This window comes from Oryx dammah, unplaced genomic scaffold, assembly GCF_014754425.2.
Source record: "Oryx dammah isolate SB20612 unplaced genomic scaffold, SCBI_Odam_1.1 HiC_scaffold_29, whole genome shotgun sequence".
Lineage (NCBI taxonomy): Eukaryota > Metazoa > Chordata > Mammalia > Artiodactyla > Bovidae > Oryx > Oryx dammah.
The window spans coordinates 72,487,438-72,513,836 of record NW_024070213.1 but is presented as its reverse complement, the minus strand read 5'-3'; the positions used below and the strand labels follow the sequence as shown (position 1 = coordinate 72,513,836).

The 26,399-nt window shown below is 41.3% G+C and overlaps 1 protein-coding gene across 3 annotated transcripts; it reads right to left on the bottom strand.

The window, feature by feature from the left end:
* Positions 1 to 135: 135 nt before the first annotated feature.
* SLC35E3 (solute carrier family 35 member E3) lies at positions 136 to 26,399 on the bottom strand. Of its 3 annotated transcripts, none has more exons than XR_005719722.1 (5): positions 25,758 to 26,391; positions 24,826 to 24,936; positions 20,812 to 20,970; positions 1,157 to 1,310; positions 136 to 805 (listed from the first exon to the last, which is right to left on the bottom strand). XR_005719722.1 is itself a non-coding variant. In XM_040233413.1 (5 exons), the coding sequence occupies exons 1-5, from the start codon at positions 26,157 to 26,159 to the stop codon at positions 11,286 to 11,288; spliced, it is 942 nt and encodes a 313-aa protein (XP_040089347.1). In that variant the 5' UTR covers positions 26,160 to 26,399; the 3' UTR covers positions 9,047 to 11,285. The 3 variants fall into 3 exon arrangements, 2 of the variants coding, with proteins under 2 accessions (XP_040089348.1, XP_040089347.1); XM_040233413.1 differs by lacking the exons at positions 136 to 805; positions 1,157 to 1,310 and adding exons at positions 9,047 to 11,472; positions 15,814 to 15,896 and having other exon boundaries at positions 25,758 to 26,399; XM_040233414.1 differs by lacking the exon at positions 136 to 805 and having other exon boundaries at positions 812 to 1,310.

Here is a 26,399-nt window from a genome sequence, read left to right as displayed (position 1 = left end):
AAAACAGTATAGCAAAAATAACCTCCAGATATCTATAAATAATTAAACTGGCAATAATTCACCTTCCAATGATTTCATGTTAAGTGTAAAACAGCTTTGATAAATCAAATTAAATCATGTCTTCTAATATTTTATAAATATAAATCCATTTAATGTTTTGCATACTTTCTAAAAACAGAATATATGAATAACAAAGTGCATATGAACAAGAAACCAGCTCTCACAAGGACCAAACAAAATCTTTCTCATGAATTTCATCTAATATACTCTCAATATAAGCAAATGAGAAATTATAATTTTAATCTGAAAAAGCACACTCAGGGGATTTCAGAGATGTAGGGTCCCTTGGAAATCATTTGGACCCAAGCCCTCATTTTACAAATGAAGAAACTGAGAACAAGAGGCAAGGGGCTTCCCCACAGCCAAAGGTCAGCCTGGTCAAAGGCAGAGTTTGGACTGGGAGCCATGATTCTGAGGTCCAAGCCAACCCTGCTCCACAGTGACTCACCTGCCCCCAGACTGCTCCTTTTCATGACAGATTTACTTCCCCCTTTTTAACTTTAGTGGTAACAGAGATAAGGAAATGCATAACTGATCACCCCTTAGTGGGCTTGAAAGATTATTTGCAAGTAAGCCAGCAATTGGCAAAAGTAACTGTTGATTTTATTAACAGTACCCACATCTCAAGAATATATTCAATAACCAAAAATAAAACTTTTCAGAGTAAAAGATCATCTCTGTTACAGAAGTATGTGCACTTCTTCCAGGGGTACACAGGAATATTTGGTGCTTTGCAATTTTAATCCTGTAATAAAAAAAAAAAACAAAACCCATTCATGTCAAACAGCATTCAACATTGCCTGTAATAGCAACAGAATTGTCTGTACTCTTGGATCCATATCCTTCTCATACACTGACCACTCAGCCTACTCCAACCTGCTTTTTGTCTCCATCACACCACAGAAACAGCCTCATCAAGGTCCACAATAAACTGTCAATAAACACAATGGTTGTTTTTCTGTGCAGGTCTATCTTGACCTCCCAGCAATAGCAAAGGGTGGTCACCTTTGGCCACCCTCTCTCCCATTATACCATCCCTGTTTTCCTCCTTCCTCTGTGACTCTTCCTTTTCAGCTTCCTCTGTAGAAATACCTACCACTACCAGTATATGGTGGAGTTCCTCAAGGCTCAGCTGTAGACTTCTTGCATTATAATGTCTTCCAAGGTAAACTCATTCTGGTCTGTGTTTTCATCCTCATCAGGTGTACCCCAGAAACTCCCTGTTTATCTCCACTCCACCCCAAAATCTCCTGTCCCAAAGACATACAGATAGCTAACAGGCACATGGAAAGATGCTCAATATTGCTAATTATTAGAGAAATACAAATCAAAATGATGAGGTATCATCTCACAACTGTCAGAATGACTATCATCAAAAGTCTACAAACAACAAGTACTGATGAGGATGTGAAGAAAAGGGAACTCTCCTGCACTACTGGTAGGAACGTAAACTAGTGTAGCCACTATAGAAAAGAGGATGGTGGCTCCTCAAAAAACTAAAAAGAGAACTCCATCAGTTCAGTTCAGTTCAGTCGCTCAGTCGTGTCTGACTCTTTGTGACCCCATGAACTGCAGCACGCCAGGCTTCCCTGTCCATCACCAGCTCCTGGAGTCCACCCACACCCATGTCCATTAAGTCGATGATGCCATCCAACCATCTCATCCGCTGTCATCCCCTTCTCCTCCTGCCCTCAATTTTTCCCAGATTCAGGGTCTTTTGCAATGAGTTAGCTCTTCGCATCAGGTGGCCAAAGTATTGTAGTTTCAGCCTCAACACCAGTCCTTCCAATGAAAACCCAGGACTGATCTCCTTTAGGATGGACTGGTTGGATCTCCTTGCAGTCCAAGGGACTCTCAAGAGTCTTCTCCAACACCACAGTTCAAAAGCATCAATTCTTTGGCACTCAGCTTTCTTCACAGTCCAACTCTCACACATCCACACATGACTACTGGAAAAACCATAGCCTTGACTAGATGGACCTTTGTTGGCAAAGTAATGTCTCTGCTTTTTAATATGCTGTCTAGGTTGATCATAACTTTCCTTCTAAGGAGTAAGTGTCTTTTAATTTCATTGCAGCAATAGCCAGAGCCCAGAAAAATAGGTCAGGGGCAGTGGCCGAGAGAGAGGCTACCCCGCGCCCGAGGTTAGGGGCAGTGACCGAGAGGAGCTACCCTGCATCCGAGGTTAAGGAGCAGCAGCTATGCTTTGCTGGAGCAGCCGTGAAGAGAGACCCTGCGTCCAAGGTAAGAGAAACCCAAGTTAAGATGGTAGGCACTGAGAGAGGGGATCAGGGGGCAAACAGACTGAAACTACAGTCATGGACAACTAGCCAATCTCATCACATGGAACACAGATTTGTCTAACTCAATGAAACTAAGCCATGTCGTATGGGGCCACCCAAGACGGGTCATGGTGGAAAGGTCTGACAGAATGTGGTCCACTGGAGAAGGGAATGGCACTTCAGTATTCTTGCCTGGAGAACCCCATGACCATTATGAAAAGACAAAAAGATAGGACACTGAAAGATGAACTACCCAGGTTGGTAGGTGCCCAAAATGCTACTGGAGATCAGTGGAGAAATAACTCCAGAAAGAATGAAGGGATGAAGCCAAAGCAAAAACAACACCCAGTTGTGAACGGGACTGGTGACAGAAGCAAGTTTCGATGCTGTAAAGAGCAATATTGCATAGGAACCTGGAATGTTAGGTCCATGAATCAAAGCAAATTGGAAGTGGTCAAACAGAAGATGACAAGAGTGAACGTCAGCATTCTAGGAATTAGTGAACTAAGACGGACAGGACTGGGTGAATTTAACTCAGATGACCATTATATCTACTACTGTGGGCAAGAATCCCTTAGAAGAAATGGAGTAGTCATCAGAGTCAACAAGAGAGTCCGAAATGCAGTACTTGGATGCAATCTCAAAAACGACAGAATGATCTCTGTTCATTTCCAACGCAAACCATTCAATATCACGGTAATTCAAGTCTATGCCCTGACCAGTTAACGCTGAAGAAGCTGAAGTTGAACAGTTCTATGAAGACCTACAAGACCTTCTAGAACTAACACCCAAAAAAGATGTCCTTTCCATTATAAGGGACTGGAATGCAAAAGTAGGAAGTCAAGAAACACCTGGAGTAACAGGCAAATTTGGCCTTGGAGTACAGAATAAAGCAGGGCAAAGGCTAATAGAGTTCTGCCAAAAGAACACACTGGGCATAGCAAACACCCTCTTTCAACAGCACAAGAACTCCCATACGACCCAGCAATTCCACTCCTAGGTATCTATCGGGAAAAATATGAAAACTCTAATTTGAAAAGATCTATGACCCCAATGTTCATAGCAGCACTATTTACAATAGCCAAGGTATGGAAGCAACCTGTCCATTGACAGATGAATGGTAAAGATATGGTATATATGAATACATATATATACACACACACACATACATACATATGTGTAAACACATAATGGAACTACCCAGCCTTAAAAAATAGTTAAATTCTGCCATTTGCAGCAATATGGATGGACTTGGAGAATATTATGTTTAGTGAAGGAAGTGAGTAAGAAACACTCTTGGAGGGCACAACAAAACCTTGTGCACACCAGGACACAGAAGAAAGAAGCAGTGACCCCACAAGAGACTGACCCAGACTTCCCTGTGAGTGTCTAGGAGTCTCCGGCAGAAGCGTGGGTCAGTGGTGACCTGCTGCCAGGTTGGGGGCACTGAGTGTAGCAGTGCGTGCATGGGACCTTTTGAAGGAGGTCGCCATTATCTTCATTTCCTCCACCATAGTTTGGCCTCAAGTCAAATAACAGGGAGGGAACACAGCCCCGCCCATCAACAGAAAATTGGATTAAAGATTCACCCCCTATCAGAACAAGAGCCAGTTTCCCCCTCAGTCAGTCTCTCCCATCAGGAAGCTTCCGTAAGCTTCTTATCCTTCTCCATCAGAGGGCAGACAGACTGAAAACCACCATCACAGAAAACTAACCAATCTGATCACATGGACCACAGTCTTGTCTAACTCAATGAAACTATAAGCCATGCCGTGTAGGGCTACCCAAGATGGACAGGTCACGGTGGAGAGTTCTGACAAAACGTGGTCCACTGGAGAAGGGAATGGCAAACCACTTCAGTATTCTTGCCTGGAGAACCCCATGAACAGTATGAAAAGGCAAAAAATAGGACACTGAAAGATGAACTCCCCAGGTCGGTAGGTGCCCAATATGCTACTGGAGATCAGAAGGGAAATAACTCCAGAAAGAATGAAGAGACAGAGCCAAAACAAAAACAACACCCAGCTGTGGATGTGATTGGTGATGGAAGTATAGTCCAATGCTGTAAAGAGCAATACTGCATAGGAACCTGGAATGTTAGGTCTATGAATCAAGGCAAATTGGAAGTGGTCAAACAGGAGATGGCAAGAGTGAACATCGACATTTTAGGAATCAGAGAACTAAAATGGACTGGAATGGGTGAATTTAACTCAGATGACCATTATATCTACTACTGTGGGCAAGAATCCCTTAGAAGAAATGAAGCAGCCATCATAGTCAACAAGAGTCCAAAATGCAGTACTTGGATGCAGTCTCAAAAACGACGGAATGCTCTCTGTTCGATTCCAAGGCAAACCATTCAATATCATGGTAATCCAAGTCTATGCCCCAACCAATAATGCTGAAGAAGCTGAAGTTGAATGGTTCTATGAAGACCTACAAGACCTTCTAGAACTAAGACCCAAAAAGGTGTCCTTTTTGTTACTGGGGACTGGAATGCAAAAGTAGGAAGTCAAGAAATACCTGCAGTAACAGGCAAATTTGGGCTTAGAGTATAGCGTGAAGCAGGGCAAAGGCTAATAGAGTTTTGCCAAGAGCATGCACTGGTCATAGCAAACACCCTCTTCTAACAACACAAGAGAAGAGTCTACACATGGACATCACCAGATGGTCAATACCAAAATCAGATTGATTCTATTCTTTGCAGCCAAAGATGGAGAAGTTCTATACAGTCAGCAAAAACAAGACTGGGAGCTGACTGTAGTTCAGATCATGAACTCCTTATTGCAAAATTCAGACTTAAATTGTAGAAAGTAGGAAAATCACTAGACCATTCAGGTTATGACCTAAATCAAATCCCTTATGATTATAAACTGGAAGTGACAAAAAGATTCAAGAGATTAGATCTCATAGAGAGAGTGCCTGAAGAACTATGCACAGAGGTTCATGACATCCTACAGGAGGCAATGATCAAGACCATCCCCAAGAAAAAAAGAAATGCAAAAAGGCAAAATGGTTATCTGAGGAGGCCTTACAAATAGCTGTGAAAAGAAGAGAAGTGAAAGGCAAAGGAGAAAAAGATATACCCATTTGAATGCAGAGTTCCAAAAAATAGCAAGGAGAGATAAGAAAGCCTTCCTCAGTGATCAGCGCAGAATGGGAAAGACTAGAGATCTCGTCAAGAATATTAGATATACCAAGATAACATTTCATGGAAAAATGGGCTCAATAAAGGACAGAAATGGTATGGACCTAACAGAAGAAGAAGATATTAAGAAGCAGCAGCAAGAATACACAGAAGAACTACGCAAGAAAGATCTTCATGACCCAGATAATCACAATGGTGTGATAACTCACCTAGAGCCACACATCCTGGAATGCGAAGTCAAGTGGGCCTTAGGAAAAACAAAGCTAGTGGAGGTGATGGAATTCCAGTTGAGCTGTTTCAAATCCTGAAAGATGATGCTGTGGAAGTGCTGCACTCAGTACACCAGCAAATCTGGAAAACTCAGCAGTGGCCACAGGACTGGGAAATGTCAGTTTTCATTCCAATCCTTAAGAAAGGCAACGCCAAAGAATGCTCAAACTACCGCACAATTGCACTCATCTCACATGCTAGTAAAGTAATGCTCAAAATTCTCCTAGCCAGGCTTCAATAGTACGTGAACCATGAACTTCCAGATGTTCAAGCTGGTTGTAGAAAAGGCAGAGGAACCAGAGATCAAATTGCCAACATCCACTGGGTCACTGAAAAAGCAAGAGAGTTCCAGAAAAACATCTACTTCTGCTTTATTGACTATGCCAAAGCCTTTGACTGTGTGGATCACAACAAATTGAAAAATTCTGAAAGAGATGGGAATACCAGACTACCTGTCCTGCTTCCTGAGAAACCTGTATGTAGGCCAGGAAGCAACAGGGAAAACTGGACATGGAACAACAGGCTGGTTCCAAATCGGGAAAGGAGTACGTCAAGGCTGTCTATTGTCACCCTGCTTATTTAACTTACATGCAGAGTTCATCATAAGAAACGCTGGACTGGATGAAGCACAAGCTGGAATCAAGATTGCCAGGAGAAATATCAATAACCTCAGATATGCAGATGATACCACCCTTATGGCAGAAAGTGAAGACGAACTAAGTAGCCTCTTGATGAAAGTGAAAGAGGAGAGTAAAAAGTTGGCTTAAAGCTCAACATTCAGGAAACTAACATCATGGCATCCAGTCACTTCCCATCACTTCATGGCAAACAGATGGGAAACAGTGGAAACAGTGACAGACTATTTTGGGGGGCTCCAAAATCACTGCAGATGGTGACTGCAGCCATGAAATTAAAAGACGCTTGCTTCTTAAAAGTTATGACCAACCTAGACAGCATATTAAAAAGCAGAGACATTACTTTGCCAACAAAGGTCCATCTAGTCAAGGCTATGGTTTTTCCAGTAGTCATGTATGGATGTGAGAGTTGGACTATAAAGAAAGCTGAGCACCAAAAAACTGATGCTTTTGAACTGTGGTGTTGGAGAAGACTCTTGAGAATCCCTTGGACTGCAAGGAGATCCAACCAGTCCATCCTAAAGGAAATCAGTCCTGAATATTCATTGGATGGACTGATGCAGAAACTGAAATTCCAATATTTTGGCCACCTGATGTGAAGAACTGCCTCATTTGAAAAGACCCTGATGCTGGGAAAGATTGAAGGTGAGAGGAGAAGGGGCCGACAGAGGATGAAATGGTTGGATGGCATCACCGACTCAATGGACATGAGTTTGAGTAAACTTTGGGAGTTGGTGATGGACAGGGAGGCCTGTCGTGCTGCAGTCCATGGGGTTGCATAGAGTTGGGACACGACTGATAGACTGAAGTAAACACCTGAAATTAATATTGTAAATTACACATAATTAAAAAAAAAGACTCCTGACTTCTAGACCTATATATCTGGTTACTTAGTAACTTTAACTGGATTTCTCAAAGACACTTCAAAGTGGAGATAGCTAGACTGTGAATTTAGTCTCCACACTCCCCAGCCCAACCTCTTCTTGTGTTTCCTATCTTGAGAGTGGTACCTTCCTCTTTTAAGCTGCCCAAATCATACACATGTGATTCCTGACTTCATCCCTTCTCATGCTTTCCATCTCCAATCCATCTCAAGCCTACTTGACCTCATCTACAAAATCCTCTTGCTCTACTCACTTCTGTCATCTCACCACCACCTCTCCAAGTGATCACATCTCACTACAGCTGTCTCCTCTTTCCTAGCCTCTCTCTGGTTCTCTTTCATGTGTTTCAAAACAAAGGCGCTGACTGTGACAATGTGACGATGCTCAGAACACTCCATCTTGCTCTTACTAGATTCCTTACACTGTCTATAAGCTGTTCTGTGGTCCAAGGGCAGGCCTTTCTTTCCAATCTCTGGCCTTCTTTTGCAATTTCGTGTCATACCACATCTCCCCTAAATGTAGTTCCTGCACTCCATCCTTTTTGCAGTTTAAAACTCATCACAAATTCCTCCAACCACAGGGCCTTTGCATGCACTATTCCCTTTTACTAGAATGCAATCCCCTCTCTTTACTCAGCTCGGTCTTTGCTCAGCTAACTTCTACATGGCCACAAATTTCAGCTCAGTTGTCCTCTCCTCATGGACACCTTTGCTGACAGCAATCCTGGGCCAGACTATTTTGTTACATGCTCCAGAGAACCATGTGCCTTTTACTATTTGAGTCTGAAATAATAAATTTTTAATTAATTTCTATCTTTTCTGCTGGAGTAATGTTTAATATCACAGGGAACACAGGACTATCTTTGCACAGTGTGTGGCACAGTATCTGGCACATAATGTATGTTTAATAAGTCTTTGTTGAATGAACGAAATGATCATCCTAGTCCTGATGTTAGCAACTATAATCTAGTTCAAGTTTGCAAACAGAAAGGCGAAACAGAATATGTCTAATAAATACGGTCTTCATTCTTTTCTTCAGACCTTCTCCTTTGACCATTCCGCATATTCATTCACCCAACAACTAATCACCAATGGGGTCAATATGGAGTGCTCCAGTAGTTGCTTATAAATAGATTTTTTAGAAAAGATGACTAGTGATTTGAAACTAGCAAGGTTTAAAAAGTATTTTTTAAAATGAACAGGAGAACATTGGCTTCATTTCACAGAGAAGAGGATTTCTTATGTGATTTTATTTATAAAAATATTTATTTTTTTGACTTATTTGGTTACATCAGCTCTCCCTTGTGGCACACAGACTCTAGTTGTGGTGTGCGGGATTAGTAGTGTGGCACAGGCTTAGATGTCCCAAGTCATGTGGGATCTTAGGTCCCTGACCAGGGATTGAACCCACACTACCTGCACTGAAAGGCAGGTTCATAACCACTGGACCACCAGGGATGTCCCTCCTTTATGTATTTTAAAAAAGAGATAAGGACTTTCTTTGTTGTTGCTGTTTATCCCTAAATCGTGTCAGACTCTTTGCAACCCCATGAACTGCAGCAAGCCAGACTTCCCTGTCCTTCACCACCTCCCTGAGTTTGCTCAAACTCATGTCCATTGAGTCAGTGATGCCAGCCAAGCATCTCATCCTCTGTCCTCCCCTTCTCTTCTGTTTCCTTAGGTGATGTAAATTTGGGAGCTAGCAGGCCAGCATCACTCCTGCCTACACACAGATGCCATCCTTCCTCTACTGGTTCTAACATGCAACTTGAAAGTAAAACATCAAGTTCTCTTTATTTATAACAGGTAAAAACTGCAGTATGGTCATCTAATATACAATAAAAAAAAATGTGTAATTACATCCTTAACAAAAGGACAGCCAGCATGTTTTCTTCCATAGCACAGAATTACTGGTTTGTCTCCGTGGTTGGTCCTCATCATCTGGTCCATTTTCCTCCCAGGAATTTCCTTTTCAAAGGAAGACGGTCTTAAGGGCAAAAAATGTTTATCAGACTCTAGTTCCAGTAGTATATATTTTATTCACTTATAGATCCATAAGCACCCTACCGCACGCTATCTTGCTCCAGCTTTCCTTGAATTCCTACTGACATCAGTCATTTATTACCACTCTCCCCCAACATTTATTATAACCCCCCAAGTTGTATTTACAGTTAAGAAGAATCTGTAAATGGCACAAATCGACTCAGCTGTTAGTGCACAGAAGTCAAATGATCCTCTGAAATACTGAAGTACTTTTCTCCAGCTTTTGGTAAACAATTATATGTTCATTTAAAACACAGAGAACATTCCTTAGACAAAAGTAACTCCTGAAGCTCATCTAGCAAGACAAATTGCTTTGTATTTCTTAGCACAATAAAATGTATCTTTGGAAACTGAGACGAACCAAAATTATTTAAAACAATAACAGAACACCACACATAAAAATCACACAACAGATTGACTGATACATTGAAATTCTGTCAAAGTCGATTTTCAGTGAGGCTCTGCATTTCAAATAGGCCAGTTAAAAAAATGGTCCTAAAAGGTGTATTTTATACATGTGACGTTTCATCCTCCAAAGAGCTGTTTTTCTCACTTGAAGTTTCTAAATAACATTTAGAAAAAGAAATATTATAAGAGGGATTATCCGGCTCAGTCAATTTATTGTGAGAAGTTATCAACAACTGCTTTGAATCCTCAAATGTCAAGAGTGGGAAGCCAATAATAGATTTGGCAGTCCAATATGTGACACTATCATATTCTTAAGTAAAATCATGTATTTCCCCTAGAACTTATTTAATTATCCCTTTAAAAAATTCATGGAACTTGTTAAATGTTGACTATTTCTCTACTTCTCTTTCAAATCTTTCTTCATATCTTCACCAAGTTTCTGCTTAATCTCTGATAACATCTACCTTGACTTGCTGCTCAAGAATTTTCCTTAGCCCACTTAGAAAGGCTGACACAATTCACTCCAAACCCTTCAGTGTCAAAGATACCTCACATGTGGGTGTGGGGGAGTGATGGCTGAGAGGTAGTCTTAAGCAATTATTAACATGCATTGCTCAAAGAAGCCAGGAGAACAGTCACCAGGATAAGAAGAAACCTGCTCAATTTCTCCTGTGGTCTTTTGAGTCGTTTAAACATGGAGCTCTTTTATTTTTGAACTTCATGTATAGTTTCTAGAGCTCACTGAGAGCTCAACAAGAGAACACCCATAGAAACTGTAGTTTTTTTGATAACATTAACTTCTTATATCCACTTTCTACTAGAGGGATAATACTTTTAGAACTGGTTTTTGCCTTATGAGCTCCTTTACTGCACTTTGCTTTCCAACAATCATATGTCATTTCTGTAAATGAAAAAAGCAAGAAGTTATACTAAAACAACTAAAATAGAAATGCTAGCCTTAAATTCTGACTTGAATACTTTGGCTTCAATTATAATAGAACTCATATTGGGGACCACCTATGAGCAAGTCGAGGAATCCTATGTGTCCTTCCTTAAAAGCCATTACACATTTGTAGTACAGTGATCTGAATTTCTTTGTCACCATTATAAAACTTTAATTTCATGTACTTCATTTGATATAACCAAACCATCCTATATACTTCATAGAATAACCTTTGAAAAGAAGCATGAACCATGCTTTAGAGGATAAAGTTTTTCTTACAAAGTACTCTAAAAGAGAAGTTCTATTTATTTTACTTTTTAATTAATTTTATTATTATTTTTTGGTAATGCCACACAGCTTGTGGAATCTTAGCTCCTGACCAGGGATTGAGCCTGCATCCTTGGCAGTGAAAGTATGGTGTCTCAACCACTGGACCACCAGAAAATTCCCAAGTAAGTCATATTTATGAATAAAATTTCTTTTGCATGACTTTTTGTTAAATGATGGTTTAATGAATTTTGCAACATAATTTTCATTTCTTCTTTGAAAGTAACTTGCCCACCTAATACTTTTTTTGTTGTGTTCAGGCAACTTTTTCTCTACAAAAACCTAATTAAGGACGTTGCACCAATTTACTCTTACTTCCTTCTTGTTCACTGAGTTTAAAATGAGTGTAGGCAAGAATGCCAAATAATGTACATAACATGCCAAGACCCTGATTAACTGACAATGGATCCTTGAATAAAACATATCCTCCAAATAAAGTAATGCAGAACTTGAAGTGTCCAAACATGTTATAGCTGAGGTTTATAGATAAGGATAAAAAAGAATATCAAGCTAGATGTTTTATATTCTCTCTCCTTTCTCTCTCTCTCTCTCACACACATACACACACACACACAAAGCAAAGGCTTCCGTTGGCTGGAGAGAAGTACATGAAACCCAGACTGAAAAGCAGCTCCCAAGTCTAAAGAACAGGAACTTCAGTGAAGCCCTGGGTGAATCCTAGTTTCTTCAGGTAGCTTTCAGTAATTAATCAGTGACAGGAGACTCCCTCAACTCTCCCTGCCGACCTCCCCAAACAAGAGAGAAGGGGCTGCAATACAAAGTTGGGAAAGGGATTCAGAACAAGGTACAGAGAAGCTCTTTTGTAGAGCAATTTGTGATGCTGTTTTTATGGAGCCATTTCTAAACTTCCCTTGGCAAATGAGGTGAGATGTGTAAGGCACCAGAGGGCTGACTCAAGGGCAATACAGCCAGTGTGCTTAAGAATTAGGAGGGAATCAGGGACGGGGGAGGACTAGCCCTGAGCACCAATGATTTGCCAGGCACTATGCCAGCTGCATGTCTAACACCATTTTACAATATTTAAGCATCATATTTCCCTTCCCTGCAATAGCACTCTTCTCATTTACAACAGTGGAGGCTCGAGGATTTTAAGTAACTTGGATCACAGAATTAATAAGTGGCAGGGCCAGAGGTCAAACATAGATGAGTCTATTTAACTCTAAAGTCCATGTTTGAGTTGAATTTACTCAAGCCGAGTTGAAGTTACTGCCCGTAACTTGCTGCTGGATTAAGGCATTTCCAAATCACTGTTCATTTAAAAGGCTAAAGACACAACTGGTACAAGTTATTCTTACTGAATTTTAAATCATTTTTTCTATATGAATTAGTACTTTATTATATTTCAGATGTCTGATATGTACCCATGTACTCTTCCTAATAATACTAGAAAGAGCTACCACTCTGTCCCGGAGTCATTGTGAGGATTAACTAAGCTAATATACGGAAGGCTTCGAGCACCCAGCAAGGTCCCCATATGTGAGCTATTTACAGCGGTGCTGTGCTGCGCTTAGTCGCTCAGTCGTGTCTGACTCTTTGTGACCCTATGGACTATAGCCTGCCAGGCTCCTCTGTCCATGGGGATTCTCCAGGCAAAAATGGGTTGCCATGTCCTCCTCCCAGTGATCTTCCAAACCCAGGGACTGAACCCTGGTCTCCCACATTGCGGGCAGATTCTTTACTGTCTGAGCCACCAGGGATGCCCAAGAATACTGGAGTGGGTAGCCTATCCCTTCTCCAGGGGAACTTCCCCAATCCAGGAATTGAACTGGGGTCTCCTGCAGTACAGGTGGATTCTACACCAGCTGAGCTACCAGAGAAGCCCAGTAACAGCGATACTTACACCTAATAAACACTGGCCAGGTGCTGGACACACATTCTCTCAGACACTTACAGCAACCTAATCATGTAGGTACCATGACCCCCATTTCATAAAAGATGAGAGTGGGACAGAGATCTCCCACAACTCACGGAGGCGGCAGAGCTGCAGCTGCATGCCTGGACCTGCCCAACCTCAAAGTCCAGGTTTCCTCCTCTGTTCAGAGCCCAGCTAAGCAACCAGGAAGTTCCATCTGGGCAGGAGAGCACAGGTCAGGTCACCAGGGTACCTGTGCTTGCCTCCCTCAACAGGGGGAATTTTCCTGTGGGACAGAGGACCTTCTCAAGGATGTTAATTATAACCATAACAAAACAGGCTTCATTTTCAATTATGAGCTATCTTCAAGTGCACTGGCTCCCACATGTCAGCATTTCCTAACTCCTCAACCTTTAAGTAGTCAAAGTCTGTTAAAGATATTTATATGAGAGGAAAGGCAAATTTAAAGAAATTCTTCAGTGACTCCTTTTGTAAATTAGGAAAAAAAAACCAGGAGCAAGCTATATTCAACATCTCCAACTCCTCTAATTCTGCACTTTCTTCCAGTCGGCTTCCACCTGGACACTCTGAAGTTCTTGTCAAAATCATCAGTGCCTGCACCTGACCAAGCCCCTTCCTCAATTACCTGAACCTGGCCTGGCAGCAGCCTTGGACACAGCTGACTCCCCTCCTCCTCACTTGGTTTCTACACCCCCTCCTCCCTCCTTCCACCTCAACTGCTCCTTCACTGCCCATTCCACCTGGCTCCTGTCATCTCTGCAAACTCTAAACACTCAAGTGACCCAGGACTTGATCTTTAGACACCATTTTTTCCTCTTCCTGTGTGCTTAGTAATGTCAGCCAGACTCACTGCTTCAAAACACGTCTACACACCACCAAATCTCTCTAGAATACCTCCGGCCAAGACCTCGATCTTGAACTCTCCGACTTGTTTCACCCCAAACTGAGCACCTGGTCTTCCTCCCCACCTCCACACCTCCTTCAGGCTGTCCTATTTCAGTCCATGGCAACTGAACGCCACCAGGGGCTCAGGCTCAAAGCTGGGTGAGTCAACCTTCTTTCCTCTCTCATTCTCCACATCCAATCTGCCTGCAAAACCTGCTGGCTCTACTTGGAAATACATCCAGAGTCCAATCACTTCTCACTGCGTCCACTGTGACTCTCCTGGTACCAAACCAGTGTAGTTTCTAACTTAGCATCCTGCAGCAGCAGCAGATGGCTTCCCTTCGTCTCTTGCCCCTTTCAATGCAGCAGTCCTCAACTGGGAGTGAGTCTATCGTCTGGGCAAGGACACGTTTTTGGTTTCCATAATTGGGGAAAAGGGTGCTACTGCTATCTGGTGAGTGAAGGCCAGAAATGCTGCTAAACATCCTCCAATGGACAGGACAGGCCTCTGCAACAAAGAACTGTCTGGATCAAAAGGTCAGTAGCACTGAGGTTGAAAATCCTTGCCTTGCCTGTTCTCAGCACAATAGCCCAGAGGGATCCTACTAAAACAGACATGAAATCATGTCTGTCCCTGCTCAATGGCTTCACATCTCATGTAAAAGCTCTGCTCAGTTTGACCCCCTATTACTCTGAGTCCTCCTAAAGCCACCCTGTGTTCCCCCTGCTCCAGCCACACAGGTTTCTTGTTCCTTCCAGTCTCTCGCCTGCTGTTCCTCTGCCTACCAATGCTATCCATCCCACTGTGCGTGGAACAACCTCACTTCCTTCAGGTCTTTACTCAAAAGTATCCGTTTTGCTGAGGCCTTCCTGTCTAACTTCCGTAAAACTTCACCCTGTCCCCAGTATTCCACAACCCCTTCCCTGATTTATCTTTTTCTCCTTATCACTTAACACTATCTAACACTGCATATGCACATTTCATTCCTTATTTATAGTCTTTCTCCCCAGAACTTAAGCCTGTGAGAGCAGAGATTTTTGTCTCTTCAGTTCACTGTATCTTCAATGCCTGACATACAGTAGATACTCAGTATGTGAATATTTACTAAGTCAAGGAATGGTTTACAGTGGGTGTTCAGTTAATATTTGCTGAATGAATGAATGGGTGTTCTTAGTTAGGGCACACACTTGGATGCCTTGATCTGGCAGCACAAGTCCTGGCTAGACCACCCAGATTCAAACCTGGACACCATACTCCAAGTGAGTTATTCAACCCCTCTGCACCTCCACTTCCTCTTCTGCAGAACAAAGACAGAATTTACTTCATTGAGCTGCTATAAAAACTAAATGTTAATACACAAAAGGTGTTTCAAACAGTGCCTGGCACAGAAGAAACGTTAAGTGTTGCTTTTGTTTTTTTTAAATTATTACTATTAGAACTGTTGTTATTTATTGATAGCTGTCAAATATGCTGCTTTTATACTTTGTGGACAGCTCAGTGTTCACTCAATGTAGGTGAAATACTAAAAATGGGCAGCTGAGTTTGATTAAGATCTTCAAGTCATGACTTCACTTCTTGATGTGAAGTAATATTGAGAAAAGCAGGCACACCCAGCCAGACAAGTACAAAAATAAACTCACAAGCCAGAGTGACTGGTCTGAAATTATTGTTACTTAGATTAACCTCTCCTTTGTATTATTATCAAACCATCAATAACTGAAAAGTGATGGGAAACCTAAGTATTTACCTCAGTATTCACTCAACAAATGTTTATGTGCAAGGACTGGTGCTCTGCATTAATTCTAAAAAAAAGAAGCTCACCTATTTCTTAAGAAAATTCAAAAGCATTTATGATACAGAAAGCTGACCCATCTCCCCAGTTCAGTTTGTTAAATCTCCATAAAGACTAAAAATAACCCAATCTACTCAATTTAGGCCATACAATAGTAAGTGTGAGACTCAAAGAAATCAGTGTGACAGAGTTTTGGAGAATACAAAAGACTATACATTTGTGAATTATTAGGAAAAGGATACGTGACTGGTGAAGTGTTCCCAATGATCCAATAAATCGACAAGTTCACCATGAAAGCTATTACTCCAGAGAGCAGGACCATCAGCTACAAATAAACCAAAAGAATCATTAATGAAAAGCAGCTGCAATCATTACAATCATCAAGTGAAAATATACTTCATCAGGAACTTCTGTCAACCATTAAAAACAAGACCTTTTTTTTGGCCACACCGCAGTGCCTTGTGGGATCCTAGTTCCCCGATCAGGGTACCAAAACTGGGACCCCCTGCAGTGGAAGCGTGGAGTCCAAACCACTGGACTGCCAGGGAATTTCCCAAAATAAGATTTTTAAAAAGAGATAATCAAGTTCGGAGAAAGCAAGAACTGAGCATAAAAAAGCAGAATGAGTAGTATTTGAAACTGCAATTTTGTCTACAAAATGCAATGGAAAATTCTTCAACAATATGCTGACTCTGAATGTAAACTGCCAGGTTAGTTTTTCTTATCTAGCCAGTGAAAAATTATTTTGTAATAATTTCTTATTATAAAAGTAATATATATTCATCATGGAAAAATTAGAAAATAAAGATGAGCAAAAAGAACATAAGGAATTTTTTTCCTTCTACTTTCACCGAGATGTAATTGACACACAGCACTGTGTAAGTTTCAGGTGTACAGCATCATGATTTGACCTACACACATTACGAAATAGGATTCCCTTGTAGCTCAGTTGGTAAAGAATCTGCCTGCCATGCAAGAGACCCATGTTCGATTCCTGGGTGGAAAAGATACCCTGGAGAAGAAAATGGCAACCCATTCCAGTATTCTTGCCTGGAGAATCCATGGACAGAGGAGCCTGGCAGGCTATAGTCCATGGGGTCACAACTGTTAGACACGACTGAGCAACTAAACCATAAACCAACCAACCATTATGGAATGGCTACCAGGGCAAGAATAGAGAACATCTACCATCCACACATATACAAAATTAAACATACAGGAAAAAGTATTTTTCCCTGTGAAGAGAACTCATAAGGAATTCTTATAATCCCAACCACTCAGCACAGTTAATACATTGGCATATATCCTTTCACACCTTTTTTCCTTTGAATTGCTCATTTTTATTCTTAAATTGAATCAGTAGGCATTCATTCGATATCCACAAAACTAGGCCAGGCCTTATAAGAACACAACGGGTTCCTGCCCTCAAAGATTTCAGAAACCACTCAAGGACATCATAAAAATCTTTATAATATAATATCAGCTTATACTTAGATAGTGCTGACTAAGCAACAAGAATTGTTCTAAATATATTACATGTACTAACTCATTTAATTGTTGCAAACAGCCATGAGAGAATAAAATATTTTCCCTTTTTACAGACAAGAAAACAGCACAAAGAGGTCAAGTAACTTGCCTAAGACACACAGTAAGTGGAAGGGCCAAGATCTAAACTCAGGGCAGTCTGATTCTGGAGTCTCTGCTCCTAACTGGCGCTGCTATGCTACCTCTTAACCAAATGAAGCTTCCCCAGTGGCTCAGCAGTAAAGAATCTGCCTGCAATGCAGGAGGCTTGCACGAGATGTGGGTTCGATCCCTGGATCAGGAAGAGTCCCCGGAGAAGGAAATGACAACATGCTCCAGTATTCTTGCCTGAAAGTCCATGGTGTCAGAAAGAGTCAGACACAACTGAGCGACTAAACGACAGTGCAATACAAGACGCACAGCTCAGGCAAGAAGAGAAAATTAGTCTTGAGCTCTAACCTCATTAACAGGCAAACAGACAATAGGTTCTATAGGCTTCTCTAGAGAGGAGATGTCCTTTTGGGCTGGAATAGCAAGAAAAGTCTTTGGATTTCAAATGCATGTTTAGATTAGAAAAAGACATAACAGGGGCAGGAAACAGTATGGGTCAAAGCAGAGGAACGGAAGCCGAGGTGTGTGCATGGGACATGGGTAAACCTACTTGGCTGAGGATGGGAGACAATGGGCTGTCCCATTGTAGACACGCATGACATTCTGTCCACACATATCCTGCAAATTCATGTTAAAAGTTAGAAAACAAGTCAGATAGAGAAAGAAATATCATATATTGCTGATATGCAGAATCTTTAAAAAAAAAAAAAGATACAAATGAACTTTTGTATAAAACAGAAACAGACTCACAGACTTAGAGAACACATTCATGGTTACCAGGGGTCAAGGGTGGGGAGGATGGATAGCTAGGGAGTTTGGGATGGACATGTACCCACTGCTATACTGAAGATGGATAGCCAACAAGGATTTACTGTAGAGTGCAGAGAATTCTGCTCAATATTCTATAACAATTAATTGGGAAAAGAATTTGAAAAACAACAGATAAATGTATATGTATAACTGAATCACTGTTATATACCTGAAAATAACATAACACTGTTAATCAACTATACGCCAATATAAAATAAAAAATTTAAAAAAGGTTATAAAACCATTATCTACTGCTGAAATAGAATTTAGAGAAAATATTAGTTACAATTTGAATTATTAAGGAATTTAAATTCCAAAGAAAATATGTCATATTTGAAGACTCTTTCTGTCCCATATGGGTTTTCTCAGTTTTTTAATCAGTGCAGTTGTAACTAGACCAGGGGAGTTGGATTTGCTATCTTTTAATTAGAAACAGTACTACCTTACTTTCTTTTTTTAAACAACAGTGAGGCCCACTAAATTTTTAACTAAGAGAAATCTGCCCCTTAAAGATTTTAAAAATTGTTTCTAGGAATGTATCATTGATCATTTTACAGAGTTTACAGTATGTCACAAGCCTGTTTCTTGATGACCTTCACATCATTAAAAACACAATTACACTTTGAGACAATGATGCCCTCTAGAGACAATGAAGGTGATTCTCCCTTATTCAGCAGTCTCAGACTGCTGTGCTCTTGTTTTTTTGACCTTTATTTATGGTCTTTCTGCTGAGGTCCTCATTTTTAAATGTCAGAGGACCAGTCACATAAAGCCTCTCCCCTCCTAGTCTAAGGGACCCAAACTACAGTGGTTTGAAATGTGTGGGAAGCAGAAGTTCCTTTCCTAAGTAGGGGGACTATACTTTCTAACTTTATTAAAACAACGTCCCCAAAGTACAGACCCCTTTGATTTGACAATTCCATTCTAAGACTCTATTTCACAGAATAAAAAGTCCCAGTTCGTAAGGCCACATGTACAAGGCTGTTTACGCAATACTGTTTATGGTAGTTAAGAACTGTAACTATTATACAGGCATCAAAAGAATGATGTGAAGATATTTTTATGAGACACTGTTAAGTGAGAAAAGCAAGATACAATCATAAGTCCCTGCTAACAAAGCAGGGTCCCAATAACGCCTTGCTTTAATTTCTAAATAAAAGAAAATCTGTGTAATATGATCCCACTTTTGTAAAAGAAACAAGTGTATAATTTAAGTATACATATATGTATGTATGCTTGGGCATGTTGTATGTGTTTATATGAGGGTATGTACAGCACAGAGAGAAATATGCAAGAACAAACACTAGAATGTTAACATGACTTACTTCAAGGAGAAGGAATGGGGTAATGGGATGAAGAAGTGTGTATAGGTAGTGCGGCTGGGGAAAAGGAACCCAGGATAAAAACAGCATAAGTAATATGGTTACATATATATGAAATTAAATATACACTCACATGCATGTATCTGTGGATTCAAAAAGATCCATGAAATGATCATTACCAAAGTGGTAAAGGTGATTATCCTAGTGTGGCAGGATTCACGGGGACTTTCACTTTATAATTTTATGTATGTTCAAAAATATATATAATATGAACTATGTATATTATTACAATAAAATCAACAAAGCTATATTTTCATTATAAAAAAATAAATGCCCAAAATATTTGTGGGCTATATAGCTTGCCATCACTGTGGAAGGTGACTGCAGCCATAGTGGAAAAGCCAATATGGTTTTTCCAATAGTCATGAACAGATGTGAGAGCTGGACCATGAAGAAGGCTGAGCACTTAAGAACTGGTGCCTTCAGACTGTGGTGCTGGAGAAGACTCTTGGGGGTCCCTTGGCCAACAAGGAGATCAAACCAGTCAATCCTGAAGGACATCGACCCTGAATATTCATTGGAAGCACTGATGCTGAAGCTGAAGCTTCAATACTTCAGCCACCAGATGATGTGAAGGGCCGACATGATGCTGGGAAAGACCGAAGGCAGGAGGAGAAAGGAGCGACAGAGGATGAGGCGGTTGGATGGCACCACTGACTCAATGGACATGAGTTTGAGCCAGCTCCAGCAGATAGCAAAGGACAGGGAAGCCTGGCGTGCTGCAGTCCATGGGGTCGCAAAGAGTCGGACACAACTGGGCGACTGGACAACAAATAGGCTTGCTTAGCATAGTTACCAGGCATCAGAAGACCTAAATTCTAGCCCTGGTTTTACCACTGACAAGCTGTTGCACCCTAAGTGAGTCCCTTAATCTTTCTCTGCCTCAGTTTCTTCATCTAAAGAATAATCTTTGGGCTTCCCTGGTGGCTCAGTGGTAAAGAATCCGCCTGCCAACGCGCAAGAACAGGTTCAATCCTTGGTCCGGGAAGATCCCACATGACTCGGAGCAACGAAGCCCATGCACAGCTACTGAGCCTGTGTTCTAGAGACCGAGAGCCCCAACTACTGAGCCCACACGCCACGACTACCGAAGCCGCACGCCCCAGAGCCCACCTCCACAATAAGAGAAGCCGCCGCAATGAGAAGCCCGCGCACTGCAACTGGAGATGAGCCCCTGCCTGTCGCAGCTAGAGAAAAGCCTGCGCAGCAACAAAGACCCTGAACAGCCCCAAATAACTAACTAAATAATCAAATTTTAAAGAAAGGAATACTCTTAACTTGCCTCCCTTAAAGTGTGATTATAAGGATTAAATGTGAGAATGGATCCGAGCTAGCACTCTGAAAACTAAAAATTGCATTAGTAATTATTACTGTCTTGTTTCTTAGACACTCACCCAAACAATTGGAACTTACCAAAGCAGAGACTGACCAGGGACCAAATATTCCTCCTTCTGCGAACACTGGCTCAAAGAAGGGCACAGCGACCAGCAACATGGCAGACGACATCGGGGCCTGGTAGTAGAGCAGCTGCATCGAGTTTACTTGCAATTCATGCTGTTTGGCTCCTACCCACTGAAATTCAGAAGAGAGAACAAGTTAGGCAGAAAAACCTGTGGTACTCAACAAAGCAAAGATGCAATTTTGGCCACAAACACGGGAATGAGGGGCAGGGCTCAGGGAAGAGGAAATGCCTAAGATATCAAAGATCAATAATATATATGTATATCTTGTAAGCTCCTTGGATAAAAGGAGTTTTCTATATTCCATGTCTGATAATTGATTTTCTTACTATTAAAGGAGGAAAAAAATATCCTCTCTTCCCTCCAGATCCTAGTAAATGCGGGAAATCAATGCATAGGTATCAGAGATCTTGGGAAAATTAGACAGGTATGGATATTTATAAGCAGGAATAAGCAGGCTAATCTTCATAAGCAGGATAAGAAGGAACACAGATGCACTGTCAGACTTCATTTCTTTCTAAAAATGGCCCCCAAAATGAAGACTGGGAGGCAGGGCGGACTCTTAACTGGAGACGAACAGAAACCTCATTTATCCCAGGTGGCCACCAACGTGTGTGGTCAGAAAGGTATGTGAGGGCTTTTCGTTAACTTCAGAAAACTCAATCAGTGGCAGAGTCGAAGGAACCTCCCTCTCTATGGCTGACTTTTCTGTGAATAATGCCCCCTAATAAACTATAGATAATCACAACCCCTAAAAAGGCTACGCTTAGAACAGACACTCCACACCCTCAAACCCTTTCAGTTCTCAAAATGCTTCAGAAATATAACTGAAAAAGAGGTTTTAAAGAAAGTTTGATAGGACTGTCTGAATATAATACCTAGCAAGAACAGCCAGGCTTTTGTGAATAACTGCTCCTACATAATTCTTTTTCCTGTAGGTCCGGGTATCCTGTTACATAAACACAAATCTACAGAAATTCACCAAGACAAAAAGAGAAGACCAGGAAGTGTGAAGCTTTATCCTGCCAGCCTTAGTAGGAGTCCGCTGTGAACATGAAGGACAGAGAGTTGATTCTTTTGCTTGGGACGCCACAGTGAACGAAAATGAATGCAGAGGGTGTACGCACAGCCCTGCGTGGCCTTAGCAGCCTCTCTGGGCAGCTGCGTGTCTGACACGAGATAGCAGGCCTGGAATGGTGGTGACTCTCAGGCCTCCACTTGCCCTCACTGCAGCGCAGCCTGGCTTCTGCTTGTCACCCTTCTCATGAAACTGCTCCCCGACAGGGCACTCACCTCCAGCGGCCACACTGATGGACCGCCCTCAGCCCCCTTCCAGCTGGAGCCCTCTGCAGAACCTGCAACTGCTCTTGGAAGAACTGGACCTCTGGTTTGTGCTGCTTTCTCACTCACCTCTTCCTTCCCTACTATCTGTAAGGGAGACATCTGGCTTTCCTTTTTTACCTCCCCAACTTATCTTTTCCTATCCAATGACACCTAGAGCTCTGACCTTCTTCCTTGAGCATCCTTTAAGTCACTCCTTTAACAGCTTACTGATCATTTCACTTAGATCATCTGCAGGAGATCATTATTTAGGATTAAGCTGATTACTTTTTTCCCCAAATGAGCTCCTCCTGTGTTGCTCCAATAATTAACGATACAATCTCCTCCAAGGATCAGACTCATTTTCAGTAGGGTCTGCACTCTCACATTCAGTTGGGTCTTACTAATTCTTTCTCCAAAAGGTGTCTGGAGTTTGATTTTTCCTTTCCATGTCCAGTACCTCTGTCCTTGTTCATGTCCTTTCTGTCTTCCCCTTAAACCATGGAGCACTTCCTGACTGCTCTGCCTGTCAACCTGTCTTCCCTCTTACTCATTCTTCACTGCCCCCAGAAGTTCCTAGAACACAGGGAATGATCAACTCACTGCCCTCTCTGAACTCCTGTCCTGGTGCCTGCAAGATAAAGGGCACACTTCCTCCACATGATACTCAAAACTCTGAAATCTGGTCTCACCCACCCCTCAGCCTTGTCTTTCCACCAAGCAACTACAGTCCAGTCTCGCCAAAAAGAACCAACTTCTCCAAAAATGCTCTGTATTTTCACACATCATTGCAAAGAAAGACCTCTGCTATATTACTCTGCTAAGCAAATTCCTATGCGTTCTTCAATTTGAACTTTCCCATAAAGCCTTACCTCAACCACCACCTCTTAGCAGAATTGTCTCTCTGTGGTGTTCCTCAGAACTTTCCTCATACCCTGAGCTATACTACCTGTGATCAGCCTCCATGCATTTCTTCGATACTAGATTATAGCTGCTTTTCATCTCTGTATCAAGGCTGAGTATAAAGCAGAAGAAATGTCTGCTGAATGGAGGAAAGACTCAATCATCTTTCTACAACTAAATCTAACAGCACTTAATTCATCTTAACTCATCTCTTAATTCCTTTCAATGCCCTAGTAGTATGAGAAGAAATAACTTGGAAATTATACAAGGATACAATAGGAAAATACAACTTTCCTTAAAATGAATTTTTTGGGGAATATATCTATTCTGTAACCATACTTTTACCATTTACAAATAATCAAAAACTTTGCCCATAACTTAGTCTAGTCTACAATCATTCCTTGGTCAATCTCATTTCAAATATGTACCTGAGAGATACAGAATTCTTTGATTCCAATCTATATCAACTTTGAAACTTGTCTGAACAAAAATGGTCATATTGGCGTGGCCAGTGAGTACTGTGAGTACTCTGAATTGAAGTTATACGTAAAGGATACAAGAAATTCTAACGTTCAACAAATAAAATTTCCTGCTCTAACAAATAATTCATACTGAATCAAAAAAGTCCATTTAACAAAAAAGATAACTAGTATCTAATTAAAAATTTAAACTCATTGAAGTATGCCCAAATGCAGTTTTCTTAAAGCACAAACCTGAGCTTCCTCTGATTTCTCTCTGTAGTAAAAGAATATCTTGGGGCCAAGTGACAAGACTGAGTGGGTGCTCCTCCCTTTCATGTCACTGCTCTCTTTTATTTAAACTGCTTCTCTGCCACTAAGAAATTTATTCAACCCCAGAATTTTCACATAACAATGTTTCTGAACTAACCAGTACTAGAAAATGCTAAGGCTGCATTATTAAATTCCTAACATTCATAATAAAAATGCCTTAGTATACAACTAGTGGATGCTTGTGAACAAAGTCAAATTGATCCCACATTTGGCTCTGATTCCCCATGCAGGCATACCCAGAATTTTCAGTCCAAGGTTTTCAGTATAGAGAAAATACTGTTTCACTGTACCCTTCATCATTCATTATTCTTTTCCCCACTATATAAGAAACAAACAAAAAATGCTTGTTGAGATTTTACGGTAATGAAGTAAATAAATCCATGAACAAGTTTTCAGTAAATGCCTCCCACAGGCAAGGCATCAGGCTAGTGCAAGAAGTGAAATACCCATTGCTATAAAATACTAACAGAGACAAATGATTAGAATATACAAGCTGTAACAGCGGCATATCTTTTGAGGCAAAGATTTATATATCTGAAATTTTCCTTTCCTGTTCAGTTTTTTGGATCTGTACTTACTCCTTCATAGTAACATCATAATTAAAGAGTAAATGATAAATACCATAAAACCCATGAACACAATCCTCAAGTAAAAAAGTCTTATTACTCATTTTGTAAGGATTTCCCAAAAAACATTATACCATCACCTGAAACTCAGACTGTAAAGTGTGGGTATTATACACTTACAAACAGGTAGGGAGATACTTGGTGAACACCATATACCCACATTTCTGTCTCCTTTCTTCTCTTCAACTTGAGTCATACAATTTATGCAATTATGCTTTCTTCCCAACAGTCTATTGTCTCTATACTGTATTGCCTAAACCTTGGGGCACAGCTTCAAAATTTATGAAACCTGCTAAAAGGCACATAAAGAAAAAAAAAATTACCAACCACTTGATAAAGGGATGTAACTAAAACACCAAGAGCAGCAAACACCGTTCCAAGGAAATTAAACTTCACATCGTAATAAGAATTTAGGATTACACCTAAAGTTATAGGAATCTGTAAAGAAAAAGAAGTAAATGTCGTTCAGATTAAATTTATGAGACATAAAATTAGTATTCCTTTCAGTGTCTTACAAGGTTAACCATAAAAATGTCACAGGAAACAATGAACCTTTACAAATATTCTTCCATGTGAAAAAAAAAAAAAGAACTGTTAATCCTACTTCCTCAAAGTTGAATAAAATAATTCTATATTTTTGTTCACATTCACTTTTATTTAAAATTCTGGGTAAAATAGTGAGTCGATGCATTGCACTTTGCATGAAAATACCACATGCGAACACATCAGAGTAAATGGACTACAAAACTAGTGTCTAAACACAGAAATACAAGGGTATAACCAAAAAAAGCATTAAGATTTTAAGTTCTGTAAATTATGAACTACTAAAATTATTTTAGTCCATCTTTTTTTATGTAAAGACTATGAAACCTCTGCAGTATGTCAAAGCAAACATATCCTGGGAGACATTTAACGTTTATCATAAAGTCAGTTTGAGATTTTCCATTTAATCCGATACAGATTTGCATCACTCAATACAGCTTTCTTTCTTACTCAGAAATCACAGCATAAGGATTTTCCATCAAACAGTAGTTACTAAAACTCACACAAGTACACTCTACTGTGCTGAAAGCCCAACAGAGCGCCAAGATGGCTTTTTTTCACCTTTCCCAAATAAGCGTGAAGTTCACAAATGACTCAAGTGTGGATTTTACTATCAAGAGAAAGAGGACGGCGCAAGGTTACGCAAACTTCCCGGGGGAGAAAGATGGTCCAGGTGAGTTGTTAGAGGCGCACCTCACCCGGCTGAAGCTACTCACCAGCGTGAGCCGTATTTTGGTGGAGAAGGTTTTCTTGTAGCAGAGGGTCTGGATGACTATGATTACCGGCGTGGTCATGGCCTTGGCCAGCTGATAGGTGCCTATGGTGTTATTCTGCAAAGATAAGTTGGTGAAGACCACGAAGCCACAGAAGCTGAGAGCCAGGAGGAGGAGCTTGGAAGGCGGCAGACTTTTGGGGGCAAAGATGTCCAGCTTCTGGCAGACGTACAAGCCCAGCCAAGTGACCACGAAGTGAACCAGGGTCAGGCTCATGTTGGGGAAGCCGTAGTGGACATAGATCCATTTGTTAAGGAACACGATGCAGATGGACACCAGGAGATTGAGTAGGAGCCCGGCCGCGATGCGCCCGTTGCCCCGTACTCGATCCGCCAGCGATGCCATGACTCTTGCGTAGCCAGCGGCCGTCAGCCTCGGAAAGGGGCGCCCGGCCTGGCCCCGGCTGCCCTCTCCCTCCTCCTCGGCCGCCGCGTTCTCGCAGCCGCCGGCTTCACGGTCGGGCTGCGGAGAGACATTCGACCTTCGGGTCCCAGCAGAGTGGCAACCTCAGTGAAGCACACATGCTCTGCCGCCGCCCATTCAGTCTGCGACTACGCGGCAACACGTCCCGCGCGCCCCGCCCCC

Bases quoted from the DNA above. Each gene is read 5' to 3' on its own strand.
- SLC35E3 (XM_040233413.1), bottom strand. From the start codon at position 26,159: ATGGCATCGCTGGCGGATCGAGTACGGGGCAACGGGCGCATCGCGGCC. The intron at 15,897-20,811 runs GTAAGTTCCAAT...GTTTATTTGTAG, and splicing joins CCTGGTCAGTCTCTGCTTTG to CTGATGGTCCTGCTCTCTGG. The intron at 11,473-15,813 runs GTATCCTTTTCC...TATAAACCTCAG, and splicing joins GGGAACACTTCACCAGTCAC to CTATAACATGTTTGGACACT.